General features: G+C 44.1%; 1 protein-coding gene across 3 annotated transcripts in view; it reads left to right on the forward strand.

Annotated features, from left to right (window-relative positions):
• Arhgef3 (Rho guanine nucleotide exchange factor 3) overlaps window positions 1-13,325 on the forward strand; it is a 300,793-nt gene that overhangs the window by 236,767 nt on the left and 50,701 nt on the right. For all 3 annotated transcript variants that reach the window (XM_012514832.2, XM_004631622.2, XM_004631623.2), the window contains one exon: window positions 11,599-11,706. In XM_012514832.2, the coding sequence (XP_012370286.1) occupies window positions 11,599-11,706 (108 nt within the window). The remainder of the gene's footprint in view (window positions 1-11,598; window positions 11,707-13,325) is intronic.

Consider the following 13,325-nt stretch of genomic DNA (forward strand, 5'->3'; position numbering starts at 1 on the left):
TTATTTATTTATTTATTTATTTTTGTGGAACCAGGGATTGAACTCGGGCCCTTGCGCTTGCCAGGAAGTGCTGATTCTACTGAGCCATCTCCCTGGCCCCATGCACTACTGAATTTGCAGTGAAATAAATCAGTCTTGCGTGTGTAAACGTAGTATCTGCCTGGGTAAGAAACTGAAAAAGTAAATAAGATCCAAAAGGTACAGTACATACCGTGAAGGGGAAAGAAACTACTCAAAAGGAAAGAACTGGGATGGAAGGAAAGGAAAAAAAGGGGGTGGATATATACACATACACACACACACACAATAGCTAAAATAATTGTACTACTGATTTCTCTTAGTTCATTGAAAGGAACAGCTTGTGCTTTTATTGTTCGATTAATTTTGCATTATCTAGTAACCTGAGCAACTACTATGAAGATAACTATGCAATGTATTAACCATTGTTAGTGTCTTATGTTTTTGAAATTTTGTATTATTTTATTGGGTTTTCTCTTTAAAATTAAAAAAAAAAATTCTAGGAGCCTTATGGTAGGATTTTTGGGATCTTCTATGTATAGGATCATGTAATCTGCAAATAATAGTTTAACTTCTTCCTTTTTCTTTTTTCTTTCTTTTTTTTTTTTGAACCAGGGATTGAACTCAGACCCTTGCACTTGCTAGGAAAGCACTTATTCCACTGAGCCATCTCCCTGGCCCCTTCCTTTTTCTTTCTTTCTCATGTCTAATCTCTTTAATGTTTTGAGAACTCTGTGGAACAGCACAGTGGACAGTGGTGCCAGGGAACAGCCTTGTCTTGGTCTTGATTTTAGAGGGACAACTTTCAGCTGCTGTCTTAGTTACTTTTCTCATTGCTGAGACAAAATCCTCAACACCTGCAAGTTAAGGGAGGAAAGGTTTATTGAATTCACAGTTTGTAGAGGTTTCAATCTACAATCGGCTGGCTCCACAGCAGGGTAATATTCCCGATAACCAGTGCACAGTGGGCAGAAGGTAGTGAAGCAAATAAGGGACAAGGCAAGCGTTGTTTTGTCCTTTGTATTGTATTCGTGCTGCTGGGATTAAGGCGGTACCAAACCAGTGAGTAGACTAACTTAGTAATAATCACCCACCCTTAATCCTAGCATTACACCATGAATCAGTCACTCTAGATTTAGCTGCCTTTGAAAAGTCCCACCTATGACAGCATGAGGCTTTGGGTGGACATCTGAACCTGAGCCATCATAGCCTCTTTCTGTTTAATATGGTATTGGCCACGGGTTTGTTGTAGACAACTTTTCTCAGGCTTTCTATATGTATTTTCTTCAGAGTTTTTATAATGAATGGATGCTGAATTTTGTCAAATGTTTTTTCTACCTCTGTTGAGATGATCACGTGCTATTTTTTATATTCTTGTTTATTATTATATTTATTGATTTGTATACATTGAACCGTTGCTCCATCCCTGGAATGAATCCTCCTTGGTTGTGATGTAAGATCTTTTTGATGATTTGCGGCATTCTGTTTACCAGTATCTTAGGAAGGATTTTTACATCTGTGTTCATGAAAAAGATGGACCTCTTACTCTCATTTTTTTGGCTGGTCCTTTTCTAGTTTTGGAATCAGATTATAATGCTTGCTTCTAGGAATGATTTCAGACTTCCAATTTCATTAAGGAATGAATACAGACTTTCCTTTCAATTTCATTAAAGAGTTTGACAAGTATTGGCATTAAATCTTCTCTAAAGTTATAGAATTTGGCGGTGAATCCATGGGGACCTGGGCTTTTCTTACTTGATAGGTTTTTTAATTATTATTTCCTCATTTTCATTAATTAATATGGAGTTGTTTAGAGTTCATATATCTTCTTGGTTCAGCTTTGGTAATTCATATGAATCAAGGAATCTATCCATTTTTTGGTAAATTTTCCACCTTCTTAGAGTATAAGTTACTAATTAATAACCTTCTGGATTTTGGCAGAATCTCCTTGATTGTGCTTTTTTCTTTTCTAATTGCAGGAATTTGGGTCTTTATCTTGCTAAGAGTGATTAAAGGTTTGTCTATGTTGTTTATTCTCTCAAGGAACAACTCTTTGTTTTTTGTTTTTTTTAAATTACATTATATTTTAAAAATAGGATAAAGAATTATATACTTCTCATGTTTGCACATAAGTCCAAAAATCTCATCATATACAACCTTGAAGCAGGACAGTCCCACAATATTCCTTTTCCTGTCTCTTGCTTTCATTCACCACCCCCTTCTTCTTGAACAACCACCTACCCAAGAGACATCATAGCAGTAAATGGCATGTCATGACAAGCTGCCCATATTCAGACTACCAGAATGACAGGCACTCCAAACGTGAAACTACTGTTTCTTTCCAATTAACTTCAAAAATCTTCTGAAGATTCTCAGGATCATTGCCTTGCTCATCTTTTAACAACTCTTTGATTCACTGACTATATTTTTTTTATTCTTAATTTCACTAATTTCTGCTTTTTTTTTTTTTTGGCAGAACTGGGTTTTGAACTCAGGCCCTTGCACTTGCCAGGGAAGCGCTTATTCTACTGAGCCACCTCCCCAGCCCCTAATTTCTACTTCGATCTGTATAATTTCTTTGCTCGTACTAGCTTTGGGTTTGGATTGTGCTGTTTTTCTAGGTGGTGGATGCTGAGTTTTCACTTTTCTTGTTGAAGTGCCGCATTAAGTTATGTACGTGAGCTTCTTTGCTTATCTGATGTGGGAAGCCACTGCTATGAATCTCCCTCTTTGGACTGCTTTCACTGTGTCCTGTAGGTGTGTTGCACTGGCATTATTGTCTGATTGTGGGGAACTGTCTAATTTCTTCCTTAAGTTTATCTGTGGCCCACTGATTATTCAAAAAGGTATTAATTTCTATGTGTTTGCATATTTTCTACAATTTTAGGGCACTATCTAAGTCAAGATGTGGCCCTGCTGATGCTTTTAGATAAAGAAGGCAGTCAGACCCCATCTCTCTTTGGTGTAGGTACCAGCTGGCAGTAGGCCTAAAGTGAGGGGATTAGAAACCTCAATTTCCTAATCCGGAGCACTCAGGCTGAGCCTGGCCTCTGGCTGTGAGGGCAGGGCCTGTGTCCTTTCGCTTGAACCCCCAGGGCATCTCCGTCCAGCCTGAAGCTGCTCCCTGGCCTCTTAGGGCTGTTTCTTAACCAGTTGCTATGGGAACATAACACTGGGAGCCCTGAAGTGAAGCTGTCCCTTGGCTGCTCTGGGTCCGGGGTTCAATCAGCCCTTCCCCAGAATGGCATCTGAGTGACTAGTGTCTCCAGGATATGGCAGGTGCTTGGACAGGAGTCCCTCACCAGCTGTTCCCTGTTGCGGGGCTCCTGAGGAGCAGACTCTCGCTGACCTGCAGCTCACAGCAGCCACTAGTCTGCTGCACCCCTACCTTCTCCCTGGGGTCCCCAGTTCTCGCTTTGTGGCTTTGGTCTTCCCAGGAGCCATGACCTAGGAGCCAAGGAGAAAGCGTATACTGCTCTTGTCCGCGTCGTATTCCATCTCTTCAGGTTGTCAGGAGGCTTTAATTTTTCCTGTCAGATCCTTCCTGGTTCCCAGAAACCTGCTTCTCTGAGTTGTTATTTGCTGGTGACTGGATTCTGTATCTAGGAGGGGCCTAGTTGTTGCTCATCACTCCACCATTTTCCTGCTAGTTCAAAGTGTTGTGCTAGGGTCGGGGAGATGGCTCAGTAGAATAAGTGCTTCCCTGGCAAGCGCAAGAGCCTGAGTTCAATCCCCAGTTCCGCCAAAAAAAAAAAAAGTGTTGTGCCAATGTTAGTTTTGATGAAAGTACCACGGTTATATAAGTTCTTAACACTGGGGAAGTCAGGTAAGAGATGTATGGGGACACTGCTATTTTTGCAGCTCTTCTGTGAATCTGAAATTATTTCAAAATCTCTTTTGAAAAAGAATATGCATATGCTGAGTGATTAGATAAGCTCACCTGTTCTTACAAGTAAAGATGTAGAAGAGGAATAAACTTCGGTGGAAAAAGAAAGTCAGTTTGTGTGTCCCACTCTATGCGTTGTTAATTGAGAGCTTACTGTCCACAGAGGGTCAGAATGTGTAGTGCAGCACACGTGTGTAGTCCAGTGTGCGCTCCATATTTCACCTCCGCTTCCTGGGATGTGTTTCCTGCTCTAAGTGCTTCTGCTCCTTGAACTCTAGCATACTCACCTGCAAAATGTGAACAGTGGCACTGGCTTTGTCATAGGCTATTCTCGTGATGCCTTAAGCGAATCTATGCACGGCCTGTATCCCAGCACCTGAAACAGATTGTAAGTTCTCAGTAAATGCGAGGGGGCCTGCCCCTTAGCTCAGTTCTTTAAGTGGCTGCTTCAACAAAGCAGTCAGGCTCAGGTTGCTGTGGTTCGATCCCCACAACTCAAGCCAGCCGAACCTGCCCTGAAGGCATTCAGAGAAAAAAAAAAATCCTTCTGCCCAGTACATGTGAGCTGTTGCTCACAGAATTCCCACTTCTGTATTAAAAGGTATTCATTTTTAAGTTTAAAAAATTGTGGCTTGCCTAAGATCACACATTTGGTATGTGCGAGAGCCAGACAACATGGATGGATGGATAGATGGATGGATGGATGAATGGATGGATGGATGGATGGAGGATGAATGGATGAATGGGTTGATGGATAGATTGAGAGATAGAGGATGGATGGATGGAGGATGGATGGATGGATGGATGGAGGATGGATGGATGGATGGATGGATGGGTAGATGGATAGAGAATGGATGGGTGGGTGAGTGGGTAGGTAGATAGATAGATAGATAGATAGATAGATAGATAGATAGAATAACAAGGTTTGGTGTTAACCATTTTGTCCAAAACCCATGAACTTGGAAGGGAGAAAATAGGAATTCTTTGAAGGACAAGCCATGGGTCAAGTTGCCAGGTCCCCCCAAAGAGGAGTAATGGGACTTATGGGAAATAAAGCTTCTGGCTTGGGAGGAAGCAAGAGAGGAAGTACTGGGTGGTGGAGAATGAGAACCTGCAGGTTCTGGGGATCAAACCCAGGTCCTTGCACTTTCTAGACAGGCGCTTAGACCACCAAGCTGTCTCCGTAGCCCCTTAAAACAAATACTCTTTACGAATGGAAAATTTCAACTTTTACTATAGGCAAGATTGCTTACTGAGTCCCTTGTGCCCAGCATCCAGTTTTGACAGTGATCAACCTGTGCTCAATTTTGTTTTCTCCTGATCAACTCATTTTATTTTGAAGTAAATTCCAGACTTTGCATCATTTTTACATCCTTTATATGTACCCATTATGAATCAAGGAAGGTTGGTGTTATGTTCAGACTGATGAGTTCAGAAACCAGAGAATAAACTGTAGGCTGGAGAGATAGCTCAGCCATCTAAGCACCTGCCTGGCAAGCGCAAGGACCCAGGTTCCATCCCATCCCACATGCCATGCTGTGCCTGCCCAGGGTGCCTAGCTGGCCACTGAAGCTGGGCATGGTGCTGTACTCCTGTAATCCCCGTGCTGGGGAAGCTGAGACAGGAGGATCACTACGAGTCTGAGCTGTGTAATGAGACCCTATACCAAATAAGTAAAAGATTTAAAAAAATTTTTTAAACAAAGAGAACAAACTGTAGTAGGACCGGTGTACTCATATAAAGTCTTGGCCTGCTCATCGGGGGAGGACTCCGTGTGTCCTGCTGGAGCTTGGGGATGGCCGTGCCTGCGCCTCTGTGTGTGCTAGGGTGCGTCATGGTGAGGCTGGGCTCACTGACCAGGACAGCCGCAGCTGTGCCTCAAGCCAAGAACAGTGCAGCTTAATACTTGAAAAAGATTTCTGACATGACAACTACCATTTGTGCAATTTGAATTTCAATGTCTATAAATAGAGGTTTAATAGCCCATGGCCCTATTCATTAATTTACATACCGCTTGTGGCTGCCGGCAGAGACGGAAGTCCCCACGACAGGGGCTGGACAGCCCTCAGAGTCTAGAACTTCTTACAGAAAAAGCTAAGCTATGGTGCACCAGGACATGGGCTCTGGAGGCAGCCTCCCTTGACTGAAATCAGTCTTCTTTTTTAGCTGAGTGACTAAAGTGGCTCACAGGATGCTGTGGTTTCCCCGTTGCTCAAAGGAGAGCGTCGGAGTAGTTAGCATGTAGAGAAGTTGGGAAGAGCAGCCTAGTAAAGGCTCTGAGACGAGTTCCTGTGAGCGGGTCCTTTTATTTATGCTAGAGTTTTACAGTCACAGTGAGATCCTTGTATTCCTTTTAACGTGAAGATGATTAGAGTCAGCGAGGGGCAGGGGAGATGGCTCAGTGGAATAAACACTTGCCTGGCAAGCGCCAGGACCTAAGTTCAATCCTCGGTTCCTCAAAAAAAAAAAAAAAAAGGTCAGTGAGGTGCTCCTGGTTAGATTAGAGGTGACCCCTCTGAGTACAGTTTCCAGTGCACACAGACGGAGCTCTGCAAGGGTTTCCATGGTATTTCCAAACATCTGCAAGACTATTTTTTTCTCACTCTCTCCACTGAAGGGAGAAAATACTGTATCTGCTGGGACACTCGATTCTCACCTCTCGCTTGCCGCAGGCCTGATGTAGAGCTGAGACTGTGCTGCCCCGCAGGACAGTAATTGAAGTCCTTATCCCGATGGCATCCCACCCAGCCCCTCCCCGGCTGTGCTCATGGCCCAGCAGATCGCCTTCCAACTGCCCCCAACTCACATGCAGGCCTGCAGCGCCAAGAATGTGAGTGAGGGGCTCCCAACCCCAGTGCCACATCTATTTCAATGAAACTTTTTTTTAAAGGGATAAAAAAATTACACTGGTTTATTTCAATGTGATAGGCATTTTCTTACATTACACACGTGATCCGCTTTGATTTTTGCCTGTTGGGAGAAAGAATGAGGAAAAGATAAGAATTGTTAGGGCCAGGGAGGTAGCTGAAAGGCAGTGGGAAGGAAGAAAAAGAACTGTATTTCCTCAAGAAGCAATATCCATCCATTACTTTTTAAAAAAATATGTATGTTTTCGTACAGGGTCTACAGGGTGTGACTACACAGAGCGGACTCCTAGTGATCCTTCCAGTTTTTCAGCTTCCCAAGCACTGGGATTACAGGTGTGCACCACCGTGCCCAGACTCAATCACTGTCTCAGTGTCCCCCAGGGATGGGGCTGGTGCCGCACACTGGGGATCGAATCCCGGCCCCTGCGTCTGCCTAAGCAGGTGCTTTAATCCACTGAGCTATCTGTCCAGCCCTTCCATCCCTTACTTTAAAAATCATGTTAGAAGTAAAGATCACATGGCAAGCTGTATTCTTGTTTGTAATTCAACTGAAGAGATATTGTAAGTTGTGACTTAATTCCTTTATAAAAGAACATGACCTCTGTTCCTATCTTCATTATCTGCCTGCTTCCTCCCCCTCTCTCTTTATTTTCTTCAGACATTTTTCTCCCCGGTCTTCTGAATAGAAAAAGAAAAAAACTTGGCAAAGCCAGTGCCAGGGCAAGCATGCTTAGTGACACCTATAATTCCAACACTCTGGGAGGCTGAGGCAGGAAGATCATGAGTTTGGGCTCAGGTTGGACCTAAGGTGACTTAAACCTTGTCTCAGCATTAAAAATACATTTTTTTAAAAGGGCTGAGGATGTAGTTCAGTATTAAAGCCCTGGGTTCTATTCCTGTCCTAGGGAAAAAATAAAGCCAATACCAATTCATGATAGAAATTCACAGCAAGCTGGGCATGGTGGTGCCCGCCTGTAATGGCACCTCTCAGGAGGCTTCGGCAGGAGGATCCCCTCAAAGTTGAGTCCAGCTTTGTTCATAGCAAGTTCAAAGACCAGGCTAAACTACATAGTAAAACTCTGCTCAAAACAACAAAAAAACTACTAACTACTGCTAGATAAAAAGTGTTAGGGGGAGAGAGAGAGAGCTCAGTGGCATAGGCGCCTTCCTGGCAAACACAAGGTCTCAAGTTCAATCCCTGGTACCGCAAAAAAAAGAAAAGAAAAAAAAAAGAAGGAAACAAAAGTGTCTCCTGTGCTCTCAGCAAATACAATTCACAAGAATGAAGTATGAAGAATAGTAACTTTAAAACAAAACTACCCACTATCTTGCTTATCAACAATGTACAAGTGGTCCTAGCTAGTGCAAGAAGAAAAAAAATTAAAAACCTGGAAAAGGTAAGCTATTATTATTCATGAAATTCTGCCTATAAAGAACTATAATTGCCTTCTCTTTTTCCTTCCTTTCCCCACTCTTTTTTTTCTAACCTTTCTTTTTGAGATAAGAGGCAGGGTCTTGCTATGTAGTTCAGACTGGCCTTAAACTCATTATATAGCCTGGGATGGCCTCAAACTGTGGCAGTCCTCTGGCCTTAGCCTCCTGAGTGCTGGTTTTGTAGGCATGTGCCAGCATACCTAACTGGCTGGCTGGCTTGCCCGCTCACTCGCTCTTTCTCTCTTTCTCTCTCTCTCTTTCTCTTTCTTTCTTTCCCTCCCTCCCTCCCTCCCTCCCTCCCTCCCTTTCCCCCTTCCTCCCTCCCTCCCTCCATAGTGATAGGCCCTTCTGCCTTGTCTTAAAATGACATGGTAGAGAGACTGGGCATGGTGGCACACACCTATAATCCCATTGCTGGGGAGGCTGAAACAAGAGAGTCACTGTGAGTCTGAGCTGTGTAGTGAGACCCTGTACCAAATACATTTAAAAAAAAAAAAAAAATCCCATGGTAGGTAGAGGTGCTGTGTGCCCTTGAAGCAGTACATCTCCTCCCTGGGTTTAGCATCTAGATGCCTAGCTTGGTCAGCAGCTTGCGTTGTTGAACAGGCAGCCTCTCTGCAGGGCCCGTCCTCTTGTCTTTCTGTGCAGCCTGAAAGCACCCGTGGAATTGCATGCTTGTCCTCCTTAGAGCTGCTTAGCTGGAATCCGGAAACATTTTCCCTGAGGGGTCTCTTTAGACAGCAGCTAAATGTAGCTGGAGATATGCTGAGTACATGGAAAAAAAAATCAAATTAGGCCAAGAATTTTTTTTAAATCTCCTATTCTCACAGAAACCCTCAAGGAGAATATCGTAATTCAGACTTCACTTGTGTGGGTCAGGCAGAAAGCCTCCCACCACAGATCCACAGCCTGTGAATGTTATGTTTTCAGCTTGCACCTGCTTGCGTTGCTGGATCGTAGCCCTGAATCTTATGGTAGTTGTTTCTGGCTCAGTCTTTTGTTCCTGGGAAGGTCAGCTTGCCAGAGAGCAGCCTGGTGTTTATTTGCAAATGGGCAGTGCCCTAGGCATGCAGCTTTAATTATGACCTCAGGTAGCAGCCCTGTGCCCATCGCACAGGGAGGCCGATGTTGGCATAGGACAAATATCTTGTTGCTGTGGAGATAATGCCCACCCAACTGGGCCACAGGAAATATGCAGTAAAGTCAGCAAAACCTTAGAAGAGATGCCCCAGCAAGTGGAACAGAGCTGGATCAGGCTGCAGCTCCCAAGGGTGTGGCGCTCCCTGCTCCTTTTTGAAGCAGGAGGACCCAGCTGGTGTTTGCCCTTCACCTTCTGTACTCTGATACAAAATTTTGGACAAAGCAGATTTCACCATAAGAACAAGATCCAGAGTCTGTGGACTTGAGATACTAGGAAGAGTTATCGGAGACCTCATCTTGTCCCCCGCTGCCTCCGCCCCCCAGGAATCCCTGTCTGCCCACTTGCTGCAATGCAGCTTATGCCACCAGTAGAGAGAGAGAGCACAAGCCTGGCATTTCCAGACCAAAGCAGGAGCCATTTGGAGAAATTCAGTGGATGCTTAACAGGCTATGTGTGCGCATGCGTGGATTCTGTATGCCGGTGGTGCAGCCCTGACGTCAAAAACATTTTTTTTTTTTTTTTTTTTAATCCTCCTCTGGGCACAGGCGCTCAGGAGCGAGGCACTGGACGGGGGCATCCTGAAGGGCAGGCGGATCTCTCCTTTCGGCACTTACATCTTTCAAGTTGGGAGATTAATCTGCTTCATTTTGGAACTGAGCTTTCCTAGTACATGAGCTTTTCCTGCTATCTGTGCAGCTTAGCATGCTAAGCAGTCGGAAGGTCCCTGGCAGCCCAGATTCATTTTCCATCTTCGAAAAGTTTTGGACTACTTTGAGAAATCATGAAGTTACTCGTGGCCATACCGTGTTGTTGTCCTGAACTTGCTTTGTTTCAAGTTTTACATTTTTCTATGTAAATGCCAACCTTGGAGACGTTCTGTTTCCAAAAAAAGGGCTTCTGATTTCAGAGGCTGGCGGGGCAGGAGATGACACGAGAGCTTCTCGGCAGAATTCCAGATGTGCAAAAATTTTCCAGGTACCTGCTATGTTCAGAATCCTCTGCAGGGATGCCCTGAAGGATTGAGAGTCCAGGCTTATGCCTTAAAACTTTGAGAGCAATGGCTGAAAAGGAAAGGTGAACACCCAGGGCTCCATCTAGCAATGATTGAGGTTTGCCACCTTTGGCTACTTTGGCGTTTTCCGTTAAAATTTGATGTCTTCATGTGCTGTCCAACGTCTGCTACTACAGGTCACATGGCGCTGAGGAAGCCAAGGGTAACTGCTCTTTCTGTCTTTGTAAAATGTTTTGTCTGTTGTCTCTCTTCCCCACAGTTCGTTGTTTTGGTTTATGTAATTCCTGTCATTGGAATTCAAAGTCATTGGAGTAGGTAGGCTCCCTCCTGTCAGCCAGTGTTAGAGAAACTTCTTGTTTTGGAAATACTTCCTGTGGAGATGATTTTCAAAATTCATGACTCTAATACTATAGAAAATAATGCCTGTGATATATTTTCTTTTCCAATCAGCTTTTATTTATGAGTATTAACATTTGCATTTCAAATACACTGTCAATAGAGATTCTTTCATAAGGTATCAGCAATAAAACTTTTTTAAAACATAGGTTTTTATTTTTTATTTATTTTTTAAAAAAAAATTATTTTATTTATGTGTGTGTGTGTGTGTGTGTGTGTGTGTGTGTGGCCAGCTCAGCCCACCAGGGGGCGGCCCTGGCTGGCATGTGGCACTGGGGGATTGAACCACGGGCCCTATGCTTTGCTAAGCTTGTTTTAAGTAGGTGCTTTAGACCACTGAGCCATCTCACCAGCCCCCATAGGTTTTTAATTTAGTAAATTTTAAAAACATCTTTATGCTTTCAAAAAACCACTGCATAAAAGAATACCTTCAGGCAAGGTGAGAGGAAGGGTTAAGAAGATGAAGCCAGAACCAACGAAAGACCACTGCCTGACAAGGTCGTATTGGATGGCACTTTGAAGGTGGTTCTCTGTAGGAATGGGAGGAATGATTTCAGAGGAAAAGCTGCAGAGGAAAAGATCCTAGGGCTGAGGGACAAGAAGCAGATCCCACAAGGTCTGTTGTCCTCTCAGAAGCTGTCTTTGGTGACTTCCCATGTCATTCGTCCTTCTCTGTCCCTGCCCCTGCCATCTCTAAGGAGTGGGGTACAACCAGGCACCATTCACCGTCCACAGATAGATGCGTAGCTGGCGGCTCGTGGTGCTGATCGTGTGTAGTGCTAGGTTGTTTTCAGAATTGACCTTGATATTTTTCTTTCTTTCTTTCTTTTTTTTAATCCCACAGGAACCTAGTAATAAACGGGTCAAACCTCTTTCCAGAGTCACATCACTAGCAAACCTCATCCCGCCTGTGAAGGCAACGCCTCTAAAGCGCTTCAGCCAAACCCTGCAGGTAAGAAGGGTGTAGTGGGCTGATGGTTACCGAAAACTGCATTCCGTGGGGGGTTCGGCCATCCTTGCCTACCCAGAGCTTCCTCTGGTTTCATATGGACTGAAATCGATACTTATTTTAGTAGACAAGGCAAGAAAGGCTGAAAAGAAGCAAAGTGGTTTCAAGTTTTCCCCTCGGGTCAGGCAGAGTTGGAGCAATTTAAGCTGGTTTTCTCCTCACAGCTGTATTGCTGACTTGTGTGCCTCATCCAGATTTGTCCTGACAGGCTTTGTCCTGAAATATCTGTGGGCTGCTAAGGACCCCGGCCGGCGATGGGAGCTAGCCCATGGCAGGGATGGGTGGTTTCAGCCTGGAACAGCAAAATGCAGAGTGTGGAAGAGTCTGACCTGCTACCCTTTTGGGGGATTTTGGGGAGAGGGAATGGGATGGGGTTGGGGAAGTTGTTTGTTTTGGGGTGCTAGGATTGAACGCAAGGCCTCAAAAAAAGTGCTATGCTTCTACCACTGAGCCACACTTCTAGTCCCTGCCATCTGTTTTTGTTTTGTTTTGTTTTGTTTTGTTTTGTTTTTTATGGCCCAGGAGTTAAGAAAGGACCTTACTGTTTTCAGTGTTGGGGTGGCGGGCTGAAAAGAAATTTTTTGGTTTGTGAAAACCATATGCAGGGACATAGCTCAGCAAACTAAGCACCTGCTTAGGCAAGCACAGGGACAGGGGTTCGATCCCCCCTACCACATGCCATGCCGGCCCCACCTTGGGGCATGCTCAGCCAGCCACTGAGACTGGCCTGGTGGCATACCTGTAATCCCAGTGCTGGGGAGGCTGAAAACAGGAGGATCACTACGAGTCTAAGCTGCATAGTGAAGAAAAGAAAAGAAAACCATGTGAAATTCAAATTTCATTGTCCATAAGTAAAGTTTTGTTGGAATATAGCCTACTCCCATTTATATATTGTCCATAGGTGCTTTTGTACCAGTGGCAGAGTTGGCTGGTTGTGACACAGGCTATAAAGTCAAAACCAGTCACTTACCTGGCCCTTTCCAGGAGGAGCTCTGGCTCTGGCTCTGACCAGTGATCACTGAGGTCTGACCTGAGCTCTTTCACTGAAAGCCTCTCACTTTGACTGGTGATTTAACATGGCCAGGTCTTTCTTTTACTCTTTTAGAGTAAATTAGTCACAGTAGCACCAGCTCCTGTGTAGAATCATTGGGAAGATACATGAGCTCATGCATTTAAGTGGTGGCGCTTGGAATCCGTAGGTTAATAAACACTGGTTATTGTTAGTAATTTTTTAGTTAAGTGTTTTTGAAGGTTTTTCTTTATTATTTTATGAAAAATTTGATAACAAAATAAGAGACAACAATAGTCAGTACACTGCACCATTATCTTCAAAGTAGTTACTAAGTACAAGACATAAAGAGATGCTTACCAAAAAAAGCGGAATCTTAGTTCTCTTTCCCATCTTGCAAGATGGCGGGTGAAAAAACTGAGAAGCCAGACACTAAAGAGAAGAAACCTGAAGCCCAGAAGGCTTCTGCCAGTGGCACTGGTAAAAAGAGTAAGGTGAAGAAGGCAAAAAAGTCCAAGAAGGGGCAGCCCCACTGCAGCCGAAATCCTGTCCT

The sequence above is a fragment of the Octodon degus genome, unplaced genomic scaffold, assembly GCF_000260255.1.
Source record: "Octodon degus isolate 3935 unplaced genomic scaffold, OctDeg1.0 scaffold00043, whole genome shotgun sequence".
NCBI classification, from domain to species: Eukaryota; Metazoa; Chordata; class Mammalia; order Rodentia; family Octodontidae; genus Octodon; species Octodon degus.